Source organism: Mus caroli, unplaced genomic scaffold, assembly GCF_978045245.1.
Source record: "Mus caroli unplaced genomic scaffold, Mus_caroli_1 scaffold_6, whole genome shotgun sequence".
Lineage (NCBI taxonomy): Eukaryota > Metazoa > Chordata > Mammalia > Rodentia > Muridae > Mus > Mus caroli.
Window position 1 is genome coordinate 39,664,217 of NW_028227261.1, and position 21,144 is coordinate 39,685,360.

Genomic DNA, 21,144 nt, shown 5'->3' on the forward strand with positions numbered 1-21,144 from the left:
GGAGCTTTGACTGCTGAGCAAGACCTGCTTCTGCACGACACCCATCTTGCAGAAGTTGCTGGACAGCTGGCTATAGTTGCAATCTGTGATGTTCTACAAACCTGTCTCTTGTACATGACCTTCAGTCTCCTGAACCAGGAACTTGCAAATCCAGCTCGGGTACATTGGTGGTGGCTCTGACTTGCATGTGGCAGATTCTCTTTACCACTGAAGTGGCCCAGCTGCTGCTATGAGGGATACTATGGCAAATCCCAAGGTCAGGCCAATCCAGAAAAGCTGGATGTGGTAGCTCACCTATAATTCCACAAGTCAGAAAGGCTGACACAGGAAGATTACCAGGAGTTCAAGGCTAGGCTGGGTTACTGTGAGCATGTAAAATCCTCAAAACAAAAACAAACAAACAAAAAAGCTGGGTGGTAATGCAGTTTTAATCCCAGCACTTGGAAGACAAATCACAAGCTTGTGCCTTCAGGCCTGGCTCAAGAACATTTTTAAAACGATTAAATGATATTAAAACAAAATTAAAAATCACTTCAAAAGTGTAAAATCAGATACGAGCAGTAAAAACCTCAGAATCAAAATTTAAAACATTTGAAGTTAAAGTTTAAAATTCAAAAAGAAATCGGTCAGGTGAGAGGTCCCTTTAAAAGTAGACGTTCAAACCCGAAATTAAAATTTCCTTACTGACATTCAAGGCCGACGTTTAAGTTTAAGAAATAAAATGTACTGAGCTCTCATCACGTCTGACGCTGGAGCCCCGATGTCCTCTGCTTATTTCACTTGGAGGGGCGTCTGTCACCCTCTCTTGCCTCAGTTTCTCCTCTCAGCCAGCCGCTTGTTCCTCCCACTGAGCAGTAGCTCATTCTTTAGCTCAGGCTAGCCCTCAACTGGTGATCCTTCTCTGTCTCAATGCTGGATTTCAGGTTTGACCCACTGGGCCAGACCAGATTGTCAGATACTCTGGAATTGGAATTTCAGGAATTGTGAGTCGCCTAAGCACTTGATGCTTTTGAAGAGACCCTGAGCACAGTGTGCAGCACCAGTCTTTCCAGAACTTTTGTTGTTTTTTGTTGTTTTTTTGTTTTTGTTTTTCGAGACAGGGTTTTTCTGTATAGCCCTGGCTGTCCTGGAACTCACTTTGTAGACCAGGCTGGCTTCGAACTCAGAAACCGCCTGCCTCTGCCTCCCGAGTGCTGGGATTAAAGGCGTGCGCCACCACGCCCGGCAGAACTTTTAATTTCCTTTTTAGATTGCTAATTGCTGCCATGTAAGAGATACACATTAATTTTGTGTGTTCATATACAGGGTCAAGCCCACCTGTGAACAAAGCGTTAGAACTTCTACTTCACTTTTCCTCCTTTTTTTTTTTTTTTTTTTGGTTTTACAAGAAAGGGTTTCTCTGTATAGCCTAGGCTGTCCTGGAACTCACTTTTTAGACCAGGCTGGCCTCAAACTCAGAAATCCGCCTGCCTCTGTCTCCCGAGTGCTGGGATTAAAGGTGTGCGCCACCACGCCCAGCAAAAAAAAAAATTTTTAAAGGACAAAATGCAAGCACAACAACTGGCAAGTGTGCCCTATAGCTCAGTTTAAGCAGCCGGCCCTCCAGACCGCCCAAGGTCAAGGGAGTTGAGGCGGGGTCCGCGTGAGTTCGCACGCCGCAGGACCCTCCCCTGTGCTATCGTCCTAGGCTCGCCGCGGCCCCAGGTCCTTCCCGGCAACCGGAAGAGACGTAAAGAAGGCGGGGCTGAGTTTTAGAAACCGGACCGTGAAGCTTTGCGCTTCCTCTTTCCAGCCAGCGCCGAGCGATGGGTGAGTGTTGCTGCGGGCTGGGCCGGGCCGCGGGGGAGCGAGCTCCATCCGTTTCCATCCTGCCTCCCAGCCCGGCCAGACGCATGCTCGGCCCGACCGTGGGCCACGGGCAGCCGTGGCAAGGGCCTGCGGTGGGCTGGGGCTGTGGAGATCGCTGCGGTCGCCTCCGGGGTTCGGGGCTGCGAGCGGGCCAACATGGCTGCCGCGGGCCGGGCCGCACGCGGATGATGACACCCGGGTATGCTGCACACTCCCGACTGCGTCGTGGGGAAGCCAACCTTGGAGAGCTGAGCGTGCGGGCAGCCCGCCCAGCGCGGGCCCGGGAGCGGGCTGAGTGGCCGGCGCCGAGGCCCGGTTGCTCAGGCTTGCGTCCTCGCTCCCACACACAGGCATCTCTCGGGACAATTGGCACAAGCGCCGCAAGACCGGGGGTAAGCGAAAACCCTACCACAAGAAGCGGAAGTATGAGCTGGGACGGCCCGCTGCCAACACGAAGGTGCGTGCGGGGGTCGGGGGGGGGGGGACGACTGGGAGACTGCCTTCCCCTGCGCTAGAGCGTGTTTGCGGGGGAACAAGAGTGGCTGTGATCACTTTTGTAAGGCTCACGTTTCTCGGTGCTGAGGACTGGACATGGATGTGTGTCCACGTGCAGGGCCTGTGCACCCCGATCTCCAAGCTTAGGGTCTACTGGAGCCTAGGAATGGGAGAGCTGAAAGATGGTTGTGTTCCTCACTCGGATCCTTTCTGTGTTAGAGGGGGTCTGGTTTTTCTTCCTGGAGGTAACTAGGGTGATGAAAACGTATCCTTAGGCGTGGTTATGGCCGTCTTGGCCACTTGTACACCACTTGCCAATGCAAGGACTTGTCATAGTTACACTGACTGTTACCTCCGTCTGGTTCGGGTTCCTCTCCCAGTCCCCTCTATTTTTGATGACACATGTTCTGACCTTCTTGCGTTCTCTAGATTGGCCCTCGCCGCATACACACAGTCCGAGTTCGAGGAGGCAATAAGAAGTACCGCGCCCTGAGATTGGATGTGGGGAACTTTTCCTGGGGCTCTGAGTGTAAGTAGGTGTTGAAGTATTTGAATTTGTTCCTTGCTGAAAGATCATGAAGTAGTTGGAGAATTCTTTGCCCTTAACTCCTGCAATGAGAGGTGCTTTCTAGAGAATGTTAACAAAAGATCTCAGTAGTTTTTAAAAAAAAAGGGGCTGGAGGAAGGGAGTTTAGGCACTGACGCTGGGTATTCCCTTCTGCCCTTGCTGGGGAAGTGGGTAGGTGTGTGTGTACTGGATGCTGCATTCAGGCCTGGAACACATTAACTGCCCCAGCCCCTGGATTGTGAATCTCTTTTTGTATGCAGGTTGTACTCGCAAAACAAGGATCATTGATGTTGTCTACAATGCATCCAACAACGAGCTTGTCCGCACCAAGACCCTGGTGAAGAACTGCATCGTGCTTATTGACAGCACGCCGTACCGACAGTGGTACGAGTCCCACTATGCACTGCCCCTGGGCCGTAAGAAGGGGGCCAAGCTGGTGCGTTGTCTTCCTGTAAGGGGTTGATTGGCTCGGGGTGGGATGAGTGCTGCCTTCTTGTGATGAAAATACTGTCCAGTTCTGCTACTGAAGGAATGAGATGAATACTTTAGTGCTGAAGAAGGCAAGCATGGCGACTTTGGGAGGTTCAAGGAGGCTAGTGACCTTCCCGGTGACGAATCAATTCATATTCTTTTCATTCAGACTCCTGAGGAGGAAGAGATTTTAAACAAAAAACGATCAAAGAAAATTCAAAAGAAATACGACGAAAGGAAAAAGAATGCCAAAATCAGCAGTCTCCTGGAGGAGCAGTTCCAGCAGGGCAAGCTTCTAGGTGAGGTGGCTGGGGAGCTGGGATTGGCGGAGTGGTGGTTTGACCCTTTCTGGTTCAGTGGGGTACATGTGAGTGTGGGTGGGGAGCAAACGCTAGGAAAGCAGGGTGTGTAGCTGGGGCCAGGGGATGGTGCCCTGACTGGCGGTGCTGTCTCGGTGATGAGAACTTTGTCCAGTTCTGCTGCTGATCTCTTAAGTGAGGATGAAGTTATCTGAGGAGACAGTTGGCCTCAAAGCCTACCCTCTGGGTGTCAGGCCAGTGTGAGCTTCTACAGGTGGTGTGGAGTGTCTTGTCCTTTACTGAAGACTGCCTGTTCTCTTTCAGCCTGTATTGCCTCAAGACCAGGCCAGTGTGGCAGAGCAGACGGCTATGTGCTCGAAGGCAAGGAGCTGGAGTTCTATCTTCGGAAGATCAAAGCCCGGAAAGGCAAATGAGCCTCATGCATAGTGTAATAAAGGTGTCTGCTGTTCTATATGTATGTTGTCTAGGTGTTTGGAGAGGCTGTTTTTTTCCTGCTCTCTGAGCAAAACCTGAGGAAATTCATCTCTGCTGTGCAGCTGTAGTGAGGGGCCCAGTCCAGTAAAGCCAGAATTCCCCTGGTCTTTTGGGAACCTAGAGTATGGATTGGTGTGGCAGGGGCTCTGAGTTTCAGCATTAGGGTGTGTGTAAACCATGCTTGTATTAGGGCTAGAAAGGCTGTCCCTTTCCTTTGCAGACATGAGTTTTGAGGGTTCTTTAATTGGTGTGTGTGTGCTGTGCATCTTAAGCACAGAGCTGGCTACACCTCCAGCCAGGTTCCGGGAAGGTCTGGGAACTTTGACGTTGAGAGTCTTCCAGCAGTTGAGATTTTCGTAGATTTTGAAGTTACCTGCAGAGAATCCTGAATGGGGAGCAGCGACAGGACTGTAGAGCTGACAGTTATGTAAGAGTGGGTTCTAGGTTAGAGCATGGCCTTACTGAGTGGTTTAGGGGTTTTTGGTTGAGGCACACTTGGCCTTGGCTGGCCACGCCAGGCAGATAGCAGCTCCTGAGATCCAGACCCACCTTATCTAAGAGGACTGTTGATAGCTTTAACAGCGAATTTTTCTGTTGAATTGTTTTACTTGTGAATGGGCTACCCCATAAGGTAACTGGCCGCAGTGTCTCTTTGGACACGGGTGTCAAGGTTAGATTAGAAGGGAGTGTCTTCCACCTTAGAAATCTCACTAAACTGAAATGCCAATTTAGCCAGTGAGCTCTAGAAGTCCCCTCCAAGACTGGGATTCCGGGTGTATTCTGTTGTACCTGGCTTTTATGTGGATGCTTGGAGGTTTATATTTAGGTCTCCATGTTTGCATAGCAATTAGCATTTTATTGTCTTGACCTCCCAACAATTCAAAGTTTGTTTTGAGGGTAAGTTCTGAGGTAGATCTGTCCTGGAATTCCAAGACCCAGAAGCTTCTGCCTCTTGTGAGTGCTGAGTAAGGGTGTGCCCTACAGGAGCTTGCTTACAGTTCTGGAAGGTTAATCTGGCCCTCTGGGTGGGGGAGGGGAGCATTGCAGCTGGGCAGGTCCAGCACCGCTGCAGTTTGCTGAGTTTATGTCTGTCAGAAATGTAGGAAGGAGAGAGCTGACTGGGAATGGTTAAGGTTTTAAGACTGAAGTGTGATTGTTTTTGAGGTGTGGTGTCACTGAATTTGGATTGGCTGATCAGAAACTCCCCGAGTAGACCAGGCTAGCCTTGAACTCATTTTGCTTTTCCCTCTCCAGTGCTGGGATTAAAGGTATGTGCCATCACGCCTCACCTAATAAGTGGGTTGGGGGGTTTGTTTTTGAGACAGGGTTTTTCTATGCAGCCCTGACTGTCCTGGACTCACTATGTAGAGCAGGCTGGCCTTGAACTCACGGGGATGATCCACCTGCTTCTGCTTTCTGAGTGCTGGGATAAAAGACACGAGTCACATGTGACCAGCTTTAGAGACAGGCATTGAGCAGGCCTCCAGGTTATGTCTGTGGAAGTGTGCGTTTGTAAACTGGTCACAGGTGTGAGCGCATGTTGTAGCCTTCAGCTCTTGAGCTCAGTTGAGCTTCCCCGTGGTCTCAACTAGCACAGAATTTTTAATGTTTTTGTTTTGATTTGTTTTACATTGCATGTGTTTAGTTGTTTTGCTAACTGGAATGTACATCACACGTGTGCACTGTCCTTAGACCCTGAAACTACTGTCTGGTAGTGAGCTGTTGTGGGTGTTAGAGCTCTGAGGTCTTCAGCTAGTGCTCTTAACTACTGAGCGCTCTCTCCAGACCTTAAAAGTTTGTGTGTGTGTGTGGGTGGGTGGCCCCTCACTGGGCACCATCAGCTCAGTCCCATCAGTCAGATCTAAGCACATTTAACCTGAGCCACTGCCTCCCTCTAGATTGGGGGGTGTTGCATCCCTAGGAGCTGAAGTACTGATGGTTAGGAGCCACCTGACTGGGTGCTGGGAACTAAGCAAGTTCTGAGAGCACCAGCCAGCAAGCACTTTCCAGTGCTGAGTGTGCCCTCTGTAGCCCCAGGTTGGCTTCAGTTTTGTGGTAATCTTGCCTTAGCCTTCAGACTGGTAGGAGAGCCAGGGCTATGTTGTCAGGTTGTTTCTATGCATGTCTTGCGGTTTAGTTATTGAAACAAGTTCTCATGGCCTAGGCTGTAGCCATGGATAATAACTCCTGATCCAACTCACTGCAGTGTGTGCCACCAAGCCTTGCCTTTTTGAACTTAATGGATGTTAAACATTGTTTAATGAGCTGTCCTCCACTTCAAGGCAGATTTGGGATTTGATAGTCTTTTTGTTTGTTTTTTTGAGACAGGGTTTCTCTGTGTAGCCCTGACTGTCCTGGAACTCACTCTGTAGAAGAGGCTGGCCTTGAACTCAGAAATCTGCCTGCCTCCCAAGTGCTGGGATTTAATATTTTTTTTTTATTATTATTACTTATTTTCCTCAATTATATTTCCAGTGTTATCCCAAAAGTCCCCCATACCCTTCCCCCCCCCCACTTCCCTACCCACCCATTCCCATTTTTTTGGCCCTGGCGTTCCCCTGTACTGGGCATATAAAGTTTTCGTGTCCAATGGGCCTCTCTTTCCAGTGATGGCCGACTAGGCCATCTTTTGATACATATGCAGCTAGAGTCAAGAGCTCCAGGGTACTGGTTAGTTCATAATGTTGCACCTACAGGGTTGCAGATCTCTTTAGCTCCTTGGATACTTTCTCTAGCTCCTCCATTGGGAGCCCTGTGATCCATCCAGTAGCTGACTGTGATCATCCACTTATGTGTTTGCTAGGCCCCAGGGATTTAATATTCTTTGTTTTGTTTGGTTTGGTTTTGGTTTTTTTCGAGACAGGGTTTCTCTGTGTAGCCCTGGCTGTCCTGGAACTCACTCTGTAGACCAGGCTGGCCTCGAACTCAGAAATCTGCCTGCCTCTGCCTCCCGAGTGCTGGGATTAAAGATGTGTGCCACCACGCCCGGCTTGGATTTAATATTCTTAACAGGATTTTAAGCTCAAATGTTTCAAGCAAGTGGATGTCTAGGGGTTGATGAAATGGCTCAGCAGCTCACTGTTTTCCAGAGGGCCCAGGTTCAACTCCCAGCACCCACCATGGCATCTCACAACTCTTGTCATTTTGGTTCCAGGGAATCTGACACCTCGCACAGACACAAAAACATGTCAGAACACCGGGATGCATAAGTCACAGGTGTGGGGGCAGGCTTCTCAAACACATATTATCCCAGCTCATTAGCATCTGCAAAAGCAGATGTTTTCTATATTAATCCTAATCTTGAGATCTTTTTTTTTTTTTTTTTTTTTTTTTGGTTTTTCGAGACAGGGTTTCTCTGTGTAGCCCTGGCTGTCCTGGCACTCACTTTGTAGACCAGGCTGGCCTCGAACTCAGAAATCCGCCTGCCTCTGCCTCCCGAGTGCTGGGATTAAAGGCGTGCGCCACCACGCCCGGCTTGGGATCTTATATAGAAATATTATCACTGTGGTGTGCTATTGTCTGTACACTTGAGATTTTGATAAATGACTCAACCTGCAAAGACACTTGTCATGCAAGCCAAGTGACCTAACCCTAATTTCCAGAAGCACAAGAGAAATCCAAAAAAATTGTCTTCTGGCCTCACATGCTGCTAGGACCCGTGGGATAGTTTGGTCATTGAGGTGAGTGCCCAGCCTGGATTTGAACCCAAAGGGGAGGGAAAGAGCATCAATTTGAGATTGGACATGCTGTGGAGCATCTGTGGGCACAGTGTAAAATCTCTATGTAGCCTAGGCTATGCTGAAACTAAAGCTGACTGGCTGGCCTCAAGCAGAGGTCCCCTGCCGAAGCCTTCACAGTGCTGGTCTATACACCTCATGCGTTTTAATTGCCATTGAGATGACTCAGCAGGTAGAGGCAGCTGGTTCTAAGCCTGGTGACCTGAGATCTAGTCCCTGGAACCCACAGGGTGGAAGAATTATAAAAGATCTCTGACCATGTGTGTAGACGCACTGATAAATGTGCGGTTTTCATTTTAATTTGGAGCCAGGCATGGTGGTGTACACCTCTAATCCCAGCACTTGGGAGGCACAGGCACATGGAACTCTGAGTTTGAGGCCAGCCTGGTCTACAGAGTGAGTTCCAGGACAGTCAGCTACACAGAGAAACCCTGTCTCAAAAACGAAAAAAAAAAATGGAGGGGCCAAGAGGTGGGTCCTCCAGTGAGGACTCAGTATCAGTACTCACATGGCAGCTCACAACTCACTTTTCAAGTCTAAGACAGAATGTCCCAGGGCACCGCATGGCCTCTGTGGCACTTAGGTTGCCCAAAAAATATTTTTGAAAAAGTGTAATCCTATCTACTTGGAAGGCTGAGGCAGGGGAAGGTCAGCTTGGGCAATTTAGTGAGATCCCTCCATTGTTGTGGCTTTAGCCATCCTTTCATGAAAGCAGGAGTAAAAAGTTTTAACGCCATGGTCTCCATGGACCATGCTCTTAATGGTGGGCCAAATACCAAATTAAACATAATCCCACAACAAAGAGATGGATATATTCTTACTGTGACCAGGTAAAGTCAGCACATTGACCTGCCTTCAGAGTGAAGTTACTGGGTAAGGAATGTGGTTCTGAGATAGCTGTCTCAGGCCAGTAGCACAGCAGCATCCTTGCGGTGGGGGAATGCCACTTCCTGAGCTACTAAATCTAGGAAGCACAGGCTGGGAGTGGAGCTAGACACCAGGCACGCTTTTTTTTCTTCCAAGATTTATTACATGTAAGTACACTGTAGCTGTCTGTCTGCAGATACCCCAGAAGAAGGCATCAGATCTCATTATGAGTGGTTGTGGAGCTCTGTGGTTGCTGGGGATTGAACTCTGGACCTTTGGAAGAGCAGTCAGTGCTCCTAACAGCTGACCCATCTTGCCAGCCCATGACTATTTTTAAAGAATTATTTTGGGTGCTGGTAGCTGTCTTCAAACACATCAGAAGGCATCAAATCCCATTATAGATGGTTGTGAGCCACCATGTGGTTGCTGGAATTGAACTTGGGACCTCTGGAAGATCAGTCAGTGCCCTTAGCCACTGAGCCATCTCTCCAGCCCCAGGTTCCTCAACTCTGGATCACTGGCCTAACTCTCCAATGCCTGACAACCGTCAAGGTAACAAATATTTAGACTAAACTGATAAACACTACCTCCAGCTCACTCTGCCATCTTTGCTTTCAGGGGTTGTCCCCAAATGCTTTTCCCAACAGCCAGTGCCCCTGTCCAGAAAAATTGTACTAAATTGTGTGTTAAGACCCAGTGAAGAAGCTGGGCGTGGTGGCGCACGCCTTTAATCCCAGCACTCGGGAGGCAGAGGCAGGCGGATTTCTGAGTTCGAGGCCAGCCTGGTCTACAAAGTGAGTGCCAGGACAGCCAGGGCTACACAGAGAAACCCTGTCTCGAAAAACCAAAAAAAAAAAAAAAAGACCCAGTGAAGAGCCGGGTGTGGTGGCGCACATCCCAGTGCTCGGGAGGCAGAGGCAAGCGGATTTCTGAGTTCGAGGCCAGCCTGGTCTACAAAGTGAGTTCCAGGACAGCCAGGGCTACACAGAGAAACCCTGTCTCGAAAAAGCAAAAAAAAAAAAAAAAGACCCAGTGAAGCTGGGGTAGAAGGTGGGGTGGTGGCCACCGCAGAAAGGATTATTAGAGATCCAGGGCTTCACTGTCAGGTCCTTCACCCACAGCCTCATCGATGCGGCCCTCAGCCTCCTCATCGCCCATTTGGAAGTGCAGAGGTCCTGGAGCGCCATGCGCTCTGCTGAAGTTTTGCAGGCTTATGGCGTGCCAGGGCACACCTGCACCCAGGAAGCCACCCAGCTGCAGGGTCTGTGTGGCAGGCCTCAGCAGGTCGGACCTCTGAGACACCTCCACCTGCAGGCACTGCTCAGGGTCATCACTCATGCTGCGGGCACCAGGGCAGGCAAAGACAACTGATAACTCCTGGAGGACTTGTTTGTAACCCCATAGGGCAGTCATGTCAAATCCCAACTCACCGCAGGTTGAAAGTGGAACCCAGGAAGGAAGGATGCAGGGACTCAGCAGCTATGGCCACCCGCCGTATAGGGTGGCTGAGGTTGGGCCTTATCCCAGTACAGATCCTGCTCAGTGGGAGGCAGGTTCTGGTACTTATCATCCACAGAGAGCAGGGACACCTGAGCCAGCAGAAGGGCAAGCAGTAGGCCAGGAGCATTTCTCTGCATACCTGGCTATCTCTGCCCCGGGCCCCTACCCCACACCTAACCTGCAAGTTTCAGTCTATGAGCTGATTGGTCTCAAAGTCGTCATTCTAGGGGTTGGTGAGCTGTTCAACCACCTATGAATTGCAAAAATGGTGTCTTCTAGCCTCAAAGCCCCCCTCCCTGTTGCCCCGACTGCCCATCATTGCAGTATGCAGATAGTGGTTATATGTGCCCACCTCTACAAAAGAGGATGCCATACTCGCCTTGAACCAACCAGCGCAAAAGAAAAACTGCAGCAGTGTGGTGAAAGGCATGAACATATCCACGTCCCACAGGGCTAGAGAGGCCTCCTTGCCTGGCTCCAGAGGCTCCTGAAGTTTACCAGCCCCCGTTTCTGGCTCCACAAACTGGCGGCCAATCAGGGAAAGGAATAGACAACTATGGTCACCACCTGAAGAGGGAAAAGCCAGGACTGGGCACTGGGACAGCAAGAAGTGTTGTCCCTGTCTCTGGGCCTGAAGAAGTCTGACAAGCAGTTACGCATGTGACTGGGCAGCAGTAGCAAGAGGGCAGGCTCATCCTCTGTTCTGCTTGCTTTGTGTGTTTGTTTGAGACAGGGGCTCTATGTAGTCCTGGCTGTCTTAGAGCTTGCTTATGTAGACCAGACTGGCCTTGAACTCACAGAGATCCTTTTGCCTCTGTCTCCCAAGTGTTGGGATTTTAAAGATGTGTTTCTCCATGCCTGGCAGGTCATCGTGGTGGGTTGGGAGGAAAGTTTCTGAGGACGGTCCTCAGCAGCTCAGTCCTTCCTGAGACTGAGTTGGCCCGGGTGAAGAGAAGAGCCTTCTCTGCCCCTCGGTATCTCCCACACCTGAGAACATCCAATCGGCACCTGCGCTGGGCAGTTACCTGGGTGTAGACCAGGGGGACGCTGATCCAGTCATAGTGGAATAGCATGCTGCACTTGTTCAGCTCCTAGAGAAGAGGATGAAAGGGAGGGCACAGGAGACAGAGAAGGAGGATGAGGAAGAGAACACGAGACTCCACACACAGCAGACCTGGGCCAGGCCTGAGGCTCCCCTGCTGTCAGGTGGTACCAGCCTGGAGTGCTTCTGATAACAATTTAGGAAATTAGCAAAAAATTCGTATTTTGGAGCTGGCCTCAGTTTCCTTACCTGTGAAAGGGGGTGATAGTAGCACTTGTCCCAAGGGTTGTTTTGAGGACTGAGCCAGTTGTAAACACATGCTTCCAAAATGTCTAGATGGTGGCAGAATTGCCATGTGTTTAGGGCCAGCCTGGGCTAAATAGTGAGTTCCAGGCAAGCTTGAGCTATGGAGAGTAATCCTAGATCCCCTCTAAAAGAGTGTGTGGTATATAGTTGGTGCCTAGTACGTTTTAAGTACCAAAAACATTAATCTGACGATAGAGAAAGGAGAGCCAAGGATCCAAATCCTAAACTGACTTCCAGTATGAGATCCCTGCAGGCCTGGGCGGCCAGGTTAGTGAACCAGACGCAAGGGACCCAGTACTTGTTACAGTCAAGATTTCAAGCTCTCAAACTTTTTCCTCTCTTCTTGAGACATGAAACCTGGCCAGGGTGAGGGAGGTAAATGCAGAGTCCTCTACCGCCAGGGGGCGCCAGTGATTGTGTAGCTGGCTGTTCTCCCTTAAACCCATTGGCCTCCCTGGAATCCTAGAGCGCCCCCTAAAGGTCAGACCTTTCCACCACATGCTCCATGGTGGGGAAGCGCTTGAGTACACGGGTGCTCACCGAACGTAGCACCAAAACCGATGCCAGGTTGGCATAGCCCGTAGCAAGCAGCCACTCTGGTCCACACCGTGCACACTGGCCGAGACACACATTAACTGGTCCGGCAGTGGAATGCTTGTACTGAGACCACCAACGGTTCGCCAACAAAGTCACGTAGAAACCTAGTGGGTCACCATGGGTAACAGAGACAGAAAGGGTTCCAGGCCCTCAAAAGCGGTTGAGATACTGCATTGGATTCTAGCGCCCTTCTAGTCCCATTAGAAGTGGGACTTGCTGGGAAAGCCGGGCCAGGAAGACACAAAGAATGCCAACTTGCGGGCTGGTGAGATGGCTCAGTGGGTAAGAGCATCCGACTGCTCTTCCGTAGGTCCTGAGTTCAAGTCCCAGCAACCACATGGTGGCTCACAACCATCTGTAATGAGCTCTGACGCCCTCTTCTGGTGTGTCTGAAGAGGGCAATGGTGTACTCATATACATAAAATAAATATATAACAAAAAAAAAAAAGAATGCCAACTTGCAGGGAAGAGGGAGGTGGGGTTTGAGGCCAGGAGATTACTGAGTCTAAGACTTTTCCATGAGGGTAGGGATCCCTTCTCTCTAGATTCCGATGTATAACCAGAGAGGGGTTATAAGGCCAGTGAGTGTCTTTGTGCCAGTGAAGACTGAGGGTCCAGAAATGACAGACAAGTAATGCCCCAGAGGAAACTGTGGACCCGGGATCTAGCCCTTCTGTCTACTGGTTAACCACAGGCCAAGCTGCTCAGAGTTGTCAAGTCAGCCCAAAGGTCAGAAAACATGGTCAGGATACCAGGGAGAACTAGGAGGGTCCTTAGCCAGCACAAAGGACAAGGGGATGAGCTCTGCTGAGTGGGTGCAGTATCGGCCACCTGGGCATAAATGTGTCTCTGCTCCTGGCTCAGCAACAGCCTAAGGAATGTCAGGCAGAAACCTGGGTTGGAAGGAGGCAGGCGGTACAGGTCCCCGCATGCCAGGGCTCAGTGCTGCCCTCACCGGTAGGTGATGCTGAGGGCAGCATACAAGGCGCAGAATAGCAGGAACTCCTTGTACGGGAGCTTGTAAATGCTGCCCCTCCAGCGGAAGAGCAAGCCAGAGAAGGCTCTGAAGCATGCTTCTGCCACTCGGAGAGTGTAAGACGCCGTCATGGTGCTGGGGCCTGGTACAGAAGGTCACAGAACTGTCTGTCCTCTTCTCTGCTTGTTATCCTACCACTAAACCTAGCACCTTGAGCAAAGTTCCTTCATCTCTGACCGCTCATCTTCACCCTGTGTCGGTAGACAAGGGGCTAAAAAAACGATAGGACAAAGTCTAAAGAGTCCCCTGCAGAACATGGGTAAAACCAGGATGGAGTTGGGTGAAGTGGAGCTGAGCTCTGTGCCCCTCACAGAGGTTTTCCACAACCCTTCTGCCTTTGGAGCTGGGATAAGTAGATTCTGAAGTGTTGAGGATCAGAGCCTCAGCTTACTAGGTGCCATGGTGCGCATCTGCAAGCCCAGCACTCCTAGCAGGAGATCTCGAGTTCTATAGCCCGTGCTATAGAGCAAGACCTTGTCTCAAAACAAACACAACCAACTGCAGCCCAGAGGCTCCACTTTCCCCTGGAGCGTCCCCTCCACACCTGGTTACCCGGTCTCCCAAGTCCCAGGGCCCTCTAATCCCCACTCACACCTGCCTACCTGTTCTGAGCCGCAGCCTGGAGGAACTGGACCAGACCCCATTCTTCCCGATCTTAAGTAGCTGCCGACATGATGGATGGAGGCGGTCACACAGCTACTCCTGGGAACTGGGCGTGTGCTGCTAGCCTTGTGGGGCTGGTCTGGACTTTGAGTGACCATGTGTCCTCACCCTACATTTCACAGGTGATACCATGTCCTTTAAGCTAGAGACAATAGGGAGGATTATTTTATGCTCCAAGTGAGATGACAGTTCAGGGTAAACTGTTGTGGTAACTCTCAGCTGCTGATCACTGAGTACTAAGGGACAGACAGACAGACACTGTGCCAAGAACAACATTCTTTTTCTTTGCGTGGGCTCTTCATCACATCCTCGCCATTCAGGAATCATCCCAGTTTCTCAGAGTAGGTTCCAAGAGGAGAGTGACTTCCCCAAAGTCACACAGCTAGGTCGTGGTGTTGGAGGCAGGAGACCATGCCACAGCTTCAGGCTAGATGGGCTCTGTTTGGACCCTAGAGCAGGACTTGGGCACCAAGATCAGTGTCCTTGGTACCAGTGGCTTCAACACAGGGCCAGGCTCCTGTCCCAGGCTCTGGGGTCCTAGTCAGGCCATTTCCATGCCACAGTGTTAAAGAGGTCATGAATCTAAGGACTTGGACCATGAGGTACATCTCTTTAAGTTCTGTGAAACCATCTTAACTCCTGGATACTCTCAGGGACTCTTTCTCTCTTGACTGTCTTGGGTGTGTGGATGCGTGCGTGCGTGCGTGCGTGTGTGTGTGTGTGTGTGTGTGTGTGTGCCCTGTGTGTATGCAAGGCCTACAGAGGGCAGAAGCCCTGCTTGCTGGAGGGATTCTGTCCATATCCTACCTTGGTTTTTACCCTTTCTTTCCTTTCTCTTGCCTTCCCTCCTTCCCATCCTTCTGTCCTTCCTTCCTTCCTTCCTTCCTTCCTTCCTTCCTTTCTCCATCTCCTCCTTGAGATCCTGTGCCCCGCACCTTCACGGCCCTCACACACTTGAACCTGTTACCAGCTTTCTGGTTTGTGAATTTCCCACAGAGTTAGGATAAAAAGTTCGTGACCTGGAGCTGCTGCCCAGGAAGGACGATCATCCCCCCAGCTTATCTCCCTTCCCACTGAGGATGGATCTCTTGTCCTGCTTTATGACCCCAGAAAGGGAACCATTCCGTCTATAAGTCATGCGCCCTGCCCTGCTTCTCCATGTTCTTCTTGCTGGTCCTTCCCACCAGCGCCCTCCCCTCCTCACAGGGAAGTTGGTCATACAGCTGAGTACCTAACATCAGGGGTGTGCAGCCAGCCGGTCTGCATTCCCAAGCTCTCCCAGCTTCATGACCTCAGACAGACAAACTCTTTGTCTATTGTGACAGGGTTTCACGCAGCCCCGGCCAGCCTCAAACTCTCCGTGTAGCTGACCATGGAGCTACACTCCTGAGCCCCCTGCCTTCACCTTCCAAGTGCTAGGCTCACAGACAAACGCCAGAATACCAGCAAACTTCTGTATGCTTGATCAATGAATTTCACCGAGAAGAAATGGCGATGACAGTACCAGTTTCACTGAGTTGCTGGAAATATTAGTTACTATGTAAAGTTCTCAGAGGAGCAATAAGCAACCATGAAGTCTGGTCTAGCTCTAGCTATTGTGTCGGGGATGGGAGTGGGATGAGTCTCATGTAGCCCAGGCTGACCTCCAGTTGCCTGTGTAGGTGAGGATGACCTTGGATTCACGACCTTCTTGCTTTCAATTCTCAAGAGCTGGGATTGCAGGTGTGTATGGCCACACCCAGGTTTTTTTGTTGTTTTTTTTTTTTTTTTTTTTTGTCCGAGACAGGGTTTCTCTGATAGCCCTGGCTGTCCTGGAACTCACTCTGTAGACCAGGCTGGCCTCGAACTCAGAAATTCACCTGCCTCTGCCTCCCGAGTGCTGGGATTAAAGGCGTGCGCCACCATGCCCAGCTTCACACCCAGTTTTATGCTGTACTGGGAACTGAACCCAGGGCCTCGAGCATGTTAGGCAAGCATTCTACCTAATGAGCTGAATTCTCAGCCCTTTGGTTCTCTCTCTCTCTCTCTCTCTCTCTCTCTCTCTCTCTCTCTCTCTCTCTGTCTCTCTCTCTCCCTCCCTCCCTCCCTCTCTCTCCCATCTCTCTCATCTCTCTCTCAGTGTCTGGGGGGGGGGGGCGGGGATGGTTTGGGCTGACTGCCTGTTTGAGCTCATGTACTAGAAGACAGAGGTCAGTATTCTCTTTGGTTTTTGTTTTTGTTTTTGTTTTTGTTTTTGTTTTTGTTTTTTTGAGACAGGGCCTGGGGTTTGTGGATTAAGCCAGGCTGGTCAGTCAGCTCTAGGGATTCATCAGTCTCCCCACCTATGAGGATGCGCTGCCATGCCTGGCTCCTCACATGGACTCCAGGATCAAACCCAAGTCCTGGCGCTTGCATTGGGTAACTATGCTGACTGAGATGTCCCCCAGCCTCCTGCTTTAAATCCTCTCTCTCTCTGTTTCTCTCTGTCTCTCTCTGTCTGTCTCTCTCTCTCTCTCTCTCTCTCTCTCCCTCTCCCTCCCTCCCTCCCTCCCTCCCTCCCTCCCTCCCTCCCTCCCTCCTTCCTTCCTTCCTTCCTTCCTTCCTTCCTTCCTTCCTTCCTTCCATTTGAACCAGGTTCTCTCTGCAGCCCTGGCCATCCTGGAACTCAGTATCTATATAGACCAGGCTGGCCTCGAACTCACAGAGATCCACCTGCCTCCTATGGGCTGGGATTAGTGTGCTACCACTGCCTTAGCTTGCTTTAAATGTAAAAATTACACTAACTTATTCACTTATTCTGTGTATAGGTAAGTCAGTTCTTTCCCTCTACCATGTGAGTTCTGGGTACTGAATTCAAGTTGTTAGTGGCAAGTGTTTTAACTCAGGGGACCCTTCACGCTTTTGAAACTTATTTATTTGGTTATCATTAATACCCCCACCATCATCATCACAGCTGTGTGTGTATACAATGAGCATGTGCAGGTCAGAGGACAAATTTGTGGAATCTCTGTCCCCCTTTATATGGGTTTTGAGGGTGGGACAGGGGTCACCAGTCTTACATGGCAACCATTTTGTTCTTGTAGAAATGTTACTCTGTATTCCATGCTGGCCTCCCTCAGATCCAGGAGGTGTTGTAGCACATCACAGATAATGAGATCTCCTTGCAGATTAGCCAGGTGTTTGCTCCTGAGTCTGAATCCTAACCTCTTATTCTTGCCCTGTCTTAGCTTCTGACCAAGAGATATATGACTCTGAGTTGCCAAGGGAACCAGGGGTCTAGACCATATGCTCAACAGAGCAGAAGGCCTGGACACAGCATTCAGGGATGGACACACAGAGAGCTCAGAAAAGTCTCAGGTTCTCAGCCCTGCTTCATGCTCTGGAAAGATGGGGCAAGCTGGATCTCCCATGGGAAGCTGAGTTAGCCTTGGGGAAACTGTCTCATCCTGTGAACTTTTATTTCCTTCTGAGGATTATAATCACTTCCCTATTGCAGGCTTACTGGGAGCAATCAATACACTAATTGCCCAGGTCAGCGCCTGGGCCATGGGAGGCCCACAGATGGGGAGCAGCTGTCAGGGAGAGGAGGCACAGGCAGGCCCTTCCATTACAGCATCCCCGGGACAGAGCTCAGCCATAGAACACTGTCTACATACACAGGGCCCCTTGGTTTGATACCATGGCGGAGAGTTGAGAAAGATAATGACATCTAGAAAGCTCCTCCTGGTATCCTGGCTCCCAATAGAAGATTCAAACACCTTGTTCACCTTCCAAGTTGTGCAGTTGTCTGGGGGTATAGCTCTGTGGTAGATTCTTTTTGTTTTAAAATTTATTTATGTATTTTTTTATAAATATATTAATGCTCTATCTGCACATACATCTTTGTGCCAGAAGAGGGCATCAGATCCCTTTATAGATTCTTTTAAGTCATGAGCCACCTGTGATTTCTGGGAATGAACTCAGGACCTCTAGAAGAGCACCCTGTGCTTCATCCCGTCCCCAATTTTTTATTAGGTATTTTCTTCATTTACATTTCAAGTACTATCCCGAAAGTCCCTTATACCCTCCCCACGCAGCCAGTGCTTTTAACCACTGAGGTATCTTATCAGCTCTTAGATAACTTTCTTTTTTTTTTTAAAGATTTATTTATTTATTATATGTAAGTACACTGTAGCTGTCTTCAGACATGCTAGAAGAGGGAGTCAGATCTTGTTACGGATGGTTGTGAGCCACCATGTGGTTGCTGGGATTTGAAATCCGGACCTTTGGAAGAGCAGTCCGGTGCTCTTACCCACTGAGCCATCTCACCAGCCCTTAGATTACTTTCTTGATGGCCTTGGACTCAATTTCCAGCACTGGAGAGGGAATGAGAAAGACAGGTGTACAGGGGGCTCGCAGTGCCACATTGGGGCTGAGGGTACAAGCCAGGGGAGGAAAGCAAAGGAAGGGGACAGGACATCCCTGGAGGGATTCCGGTGAGGGTCCTGTCTAGAGTGGCAAACGTAGGTCAGACAGCCTGAGCTCAGTCTTCAATCTGAAGCCTAGAAAGAGCTTAGCAACAGACGCTTGGTGAGAGCATCTCTTCAGTGTTGGAAAGGAGAACCGGAGAGCCAGGAGTGGGGCCACAGCGTCAACTTCACCTCGCCAGAAGCCCATTAAGGCTATCCTGCCCACCATTACCCCAAACCCACTTCCAGACCCCGGTGGCATTGGTTGACTCCAAATAACTCTTTTATCAAACCCAAAAGCGTAATGTAGACTTTCAAAATTGTCCACAAGCAGTCTACCTGCTGGCTGCCTACCTACTTTTAGGCAACGTGGGAACCTTGCAAAGTGAGGAAGGGAAAGAAAACTTCTAACCCCGCCCTCCAGCTTGCAGAATTGTTTTAGGGTCCAGTCCTTGAAGTGTTTCATATATATATATATATATATATATATATATATATATATATATATATATATTTGGTTTTGGTTTTTCGAGACAGGGTTTCTCTGTGTAGCCCTGGCTGTCCTGGAACTCACTCTGTAGACCAGGCTGTCCTCGAACTCAGAAATCTGCTGCCTCTGCCTCCGGAGTGCTGGGATTAAAGGGGTGCGCCACCACGCCCAGCTGTGTTTCAGCTATTTTTTTTTTTTTTTTTTTTTTTTTTTTGGTTTTTAGAGACAGGGTTTCTCTGTGTAGCCCTGGCTGTCCTGGAACTCACTTTGTAGACCAGGCTGGCCTCGAACTCAGAAATCCGCCTGCCTCTGCCTCCCGAGTGCTGGGATTAAAGGCATGCGCCACCACGCTCGGCCCGTTTCAGCTATTTTTAACTTTTGGTTAAAAAGTAAGGGTTTTTGGTTTGGGTTTATTATTATTATTATTATTGTTATTTTGTTTGGAGATGGCCTACTGTATCCAGCTAGCTTGGAATTTACTATTTAGCTGAGACTGATCTTGAACCTCTACCTCCTGGGTGATGGGTGTAGGTGGTTATACTGGTCTAGGTTTATGTCACAACTGAGCTAACCCCCCCCAGGTGTTTTCTTTTCTTCTCTTCCTCCTTATTTCCCTTTCTTTTGGTTTTTCTTTTTTGTTCTTAAAAGATTGATTTATTTTATGCATAAGTGCTCTATCTGCATGTACACCTGAAGGCCAGTAGAGGGCATCAGCTCCCATTGCAGATGGTTGTGAGCCACCACGTGGTTGCTGGGGATTGAATTCAAGACCTTTGGTAAACTACGGAACCATCTCTCCAGCTTTCTTTTGTTTTTTTCAAAACAGGGTCTCACTGTGTAGCCCTGCCTGTCTTGGAACGTGTTCTCTAGAGTAGGCTGGCCTCAAACTCAGAGATCTGCCTATCTTTGCCATTTGAGTGCTGGGATAAATGGTGTGTGCCATCACCACCTGGTTCCAGTTGTTTTCCTAGACAGCGTCCTTTACAGTTCAGGCTTACCTACAAACTATGTATGAGAGGCTGACCTTGAACTCCTGATCTTCTGCCTCCCACTGCCAAAGGCTGTGGTTACAGATGTGTGCCACTATTCCTGGTTTATGCAATGCTAGGGTTCAAACCCATTGTTTGGCGCTAGGGATTGTCAGGTCGCAAAAAAAGAAAAAATCTCATGACAAATGGACAACCGTGGTGCCTTAGCACATCAAGGTGTCTGCTGGACCTCTAGGCTCGCTCGGCACCTGCAGCTCCTTTCTGATCTTCTCACCCCTACCACCCACGCTCTGCCTAAAACCTCAGCAGGCCAGGGGCTTGGCTTCCCCTCCCTTCCCCTCCCCCTCCCCCTCGCTCAGCCTCAAGCTCTCTGTCCTCTTGGTCATTCATCCCCTAGCAACCTCACCCTATCCCCACACCCACCCTCATGCTGCGGTTCAGTCTGCTGGTCTTGTTCGGTCTATTTCTTTCTCTCTTTGTTCAGGTCTCTTCCAGGTGCCCTCTGGCTGTTCTCGCCCCGAAATCTACAATAAAAACTTCCTTAGCCACACCCAGGAGCTGACAGGTGTTCTCAGTTTCATTCAGGGATCAAACCTCAGCCTACTAGACAAGGAGTCTCCCAATGGAGCTCCCCCCCCCCGCCCCCCGCCCCCGCCCAACTTGTAGTTCTTTAAGGACCCGTGAGCCCTCACTTCAGGCCTCCAGGAGCACAGGATCCTGAGCCGTGCTATGCCTGCTTGACTTTTACCCAGCTCTCAGGGTTCACTTTAGAAATCTTACCTGGAGCCTGGCGGCGGTGGTACAGGCAGAGGTAGGCAGGTCTGTGCGCTCAAGGACAGCCTGGTCTACAAAGGGAGTTCCAGGACAGCCAGAGTTACATAGAGAAACCCTGTCTTGAAACAACAACAAAACAAAACAAACAAAATTCATAGTTAAGACTTGTTTTAAGATTATGGAACCAAAGCTGGGCATGGTGGCCTTTAGTCCTAGCAGAAGTAGGCAGATCTCTGAGTTTGAGGCCAGCCTGGGCTACAGAGGGAGCCCCTGTCTCTCTGTCTCTCTCCTTGGCATATCCCCTGGATTCACTTCTTCTTCTTTTTTTTTTTTTTGTTTTTTTTTTTTGTTTGTTTTTTTTTGAGACAGGGTTTCTCTGTGTAGCCCTGGCTGTCCTGGAACTCACTCTGTAGACCAGGCTGGCCTCAAACTCAGAAATCTGCCTGCCTCTGCCTCCCAAGTGCTGGGATTAAAGGCCGGAGCCACCATGCTGGGCTTGTGGTTTGGTTTTTGAGACAGGGTTTCTCAGTATAGCCCTGG

The 21,144-nt window shown here is 49.8% G+C and overlaps 2 protein-coding genes and 4 non-coding genes across 6 annotated transcripts; 5 read left to right on the plus strand and 1 right to left on the minus strand.

The window, feature by feature from the left end:
• The first annotated feature begins 1,674 nt into the window (after positions 1 to 1,674).
• On the plus strand, positions 1,675 to 4,159 carry Rps8 (ribosomal protein S8). The gene is made up of 6 exons (XM_021159979.2): positions 1,675 to 1,809; positions 2,199 to 2,305; positions 2,773 to 2,872; positions 3,172 to 3,347; positions 3,552 to 3,681; positions 4,006 to 4,159. The coding sequence occupies exons 1-6, from the start codon at positions 1,806 to 1,808 to the stop codon at positions 4,113 to 4,115; spliced, it is 627 nt and encodes a 208-aa protein (XP_021015638.1). The 5' UTR covers positions 1,675 to 1,805; the 3' UTR covers positions 4,116 to 4,159.
• Positions 2,029 to 2,107, plus strand: LOC115030957 (small nucleolar RNA SNORD55/SNORD39). Its single transcript, XR_003836551.1, has one exon. It is a non-coding gene; the product is annotated as a small nucleolar RNA SNORD55/SNORD39 (small nucleolar RNA).
• LOC115030965 (small nucleolar RNA SNORD46) lies at positions 2,591 to 2,694 on the plus strand. The gene has a single exon (XR_003836559.1). It is a non-coding gene; the product is annotated as a small nucleolar RNA SNORD46 (small nucleolar RNA).
• On the plus strand, positions 3,403 to 3,470 carry LOC115030963 (small nucleolar RNA SNORD38). Its single transcript, XR_003836557.1, has one exon. It is a non-coding gene; the product is annotated as a small nucleolar RNA SNORD38 (small nucleolar RNA).
• On the plus strand, positions 3,832 to 3,901 carry LOC115030962 (small nucleolar RNA SNORD38). The gene has a single exon (XR_003836556.1). It is a non-coding gene; the product is annotated as a small nucleolar RNA SNORD38 (small nucleolar RNA).
• Positions 4,160 to 9,860: 5,701 nt separating the features above from the next.
• Best4 (bestrophin 4) lies at positions 9,861 to 13,332 on the minus strand. Its single transcript, XM_021161228.2, is given in 15 exon segments — positions 9,861 to 10,119; positions 10,211 to 10,269; positions 10,271 to 10,369; positions 10,459 to 10,530; positions 10,660 to 10,820; positions 10,823 to 10,847; positions 11,306 to 11,371; positions 11,860 to 11,937; positions 11,939 to 11,988; positions 12,117 to 12,206; positions 12,209 to 12,285; positions 12,287 to 12,334; positions 13,008 to 13,053; positions 13,056 to 13,096; positions 13,181 to 13,332. Coding segments are annotated over 15 exon segments (1,323 nt in total).
• Between the last annotated feature and the right edge of the window lie 7,812 nt (positions 13,333 to 21,144).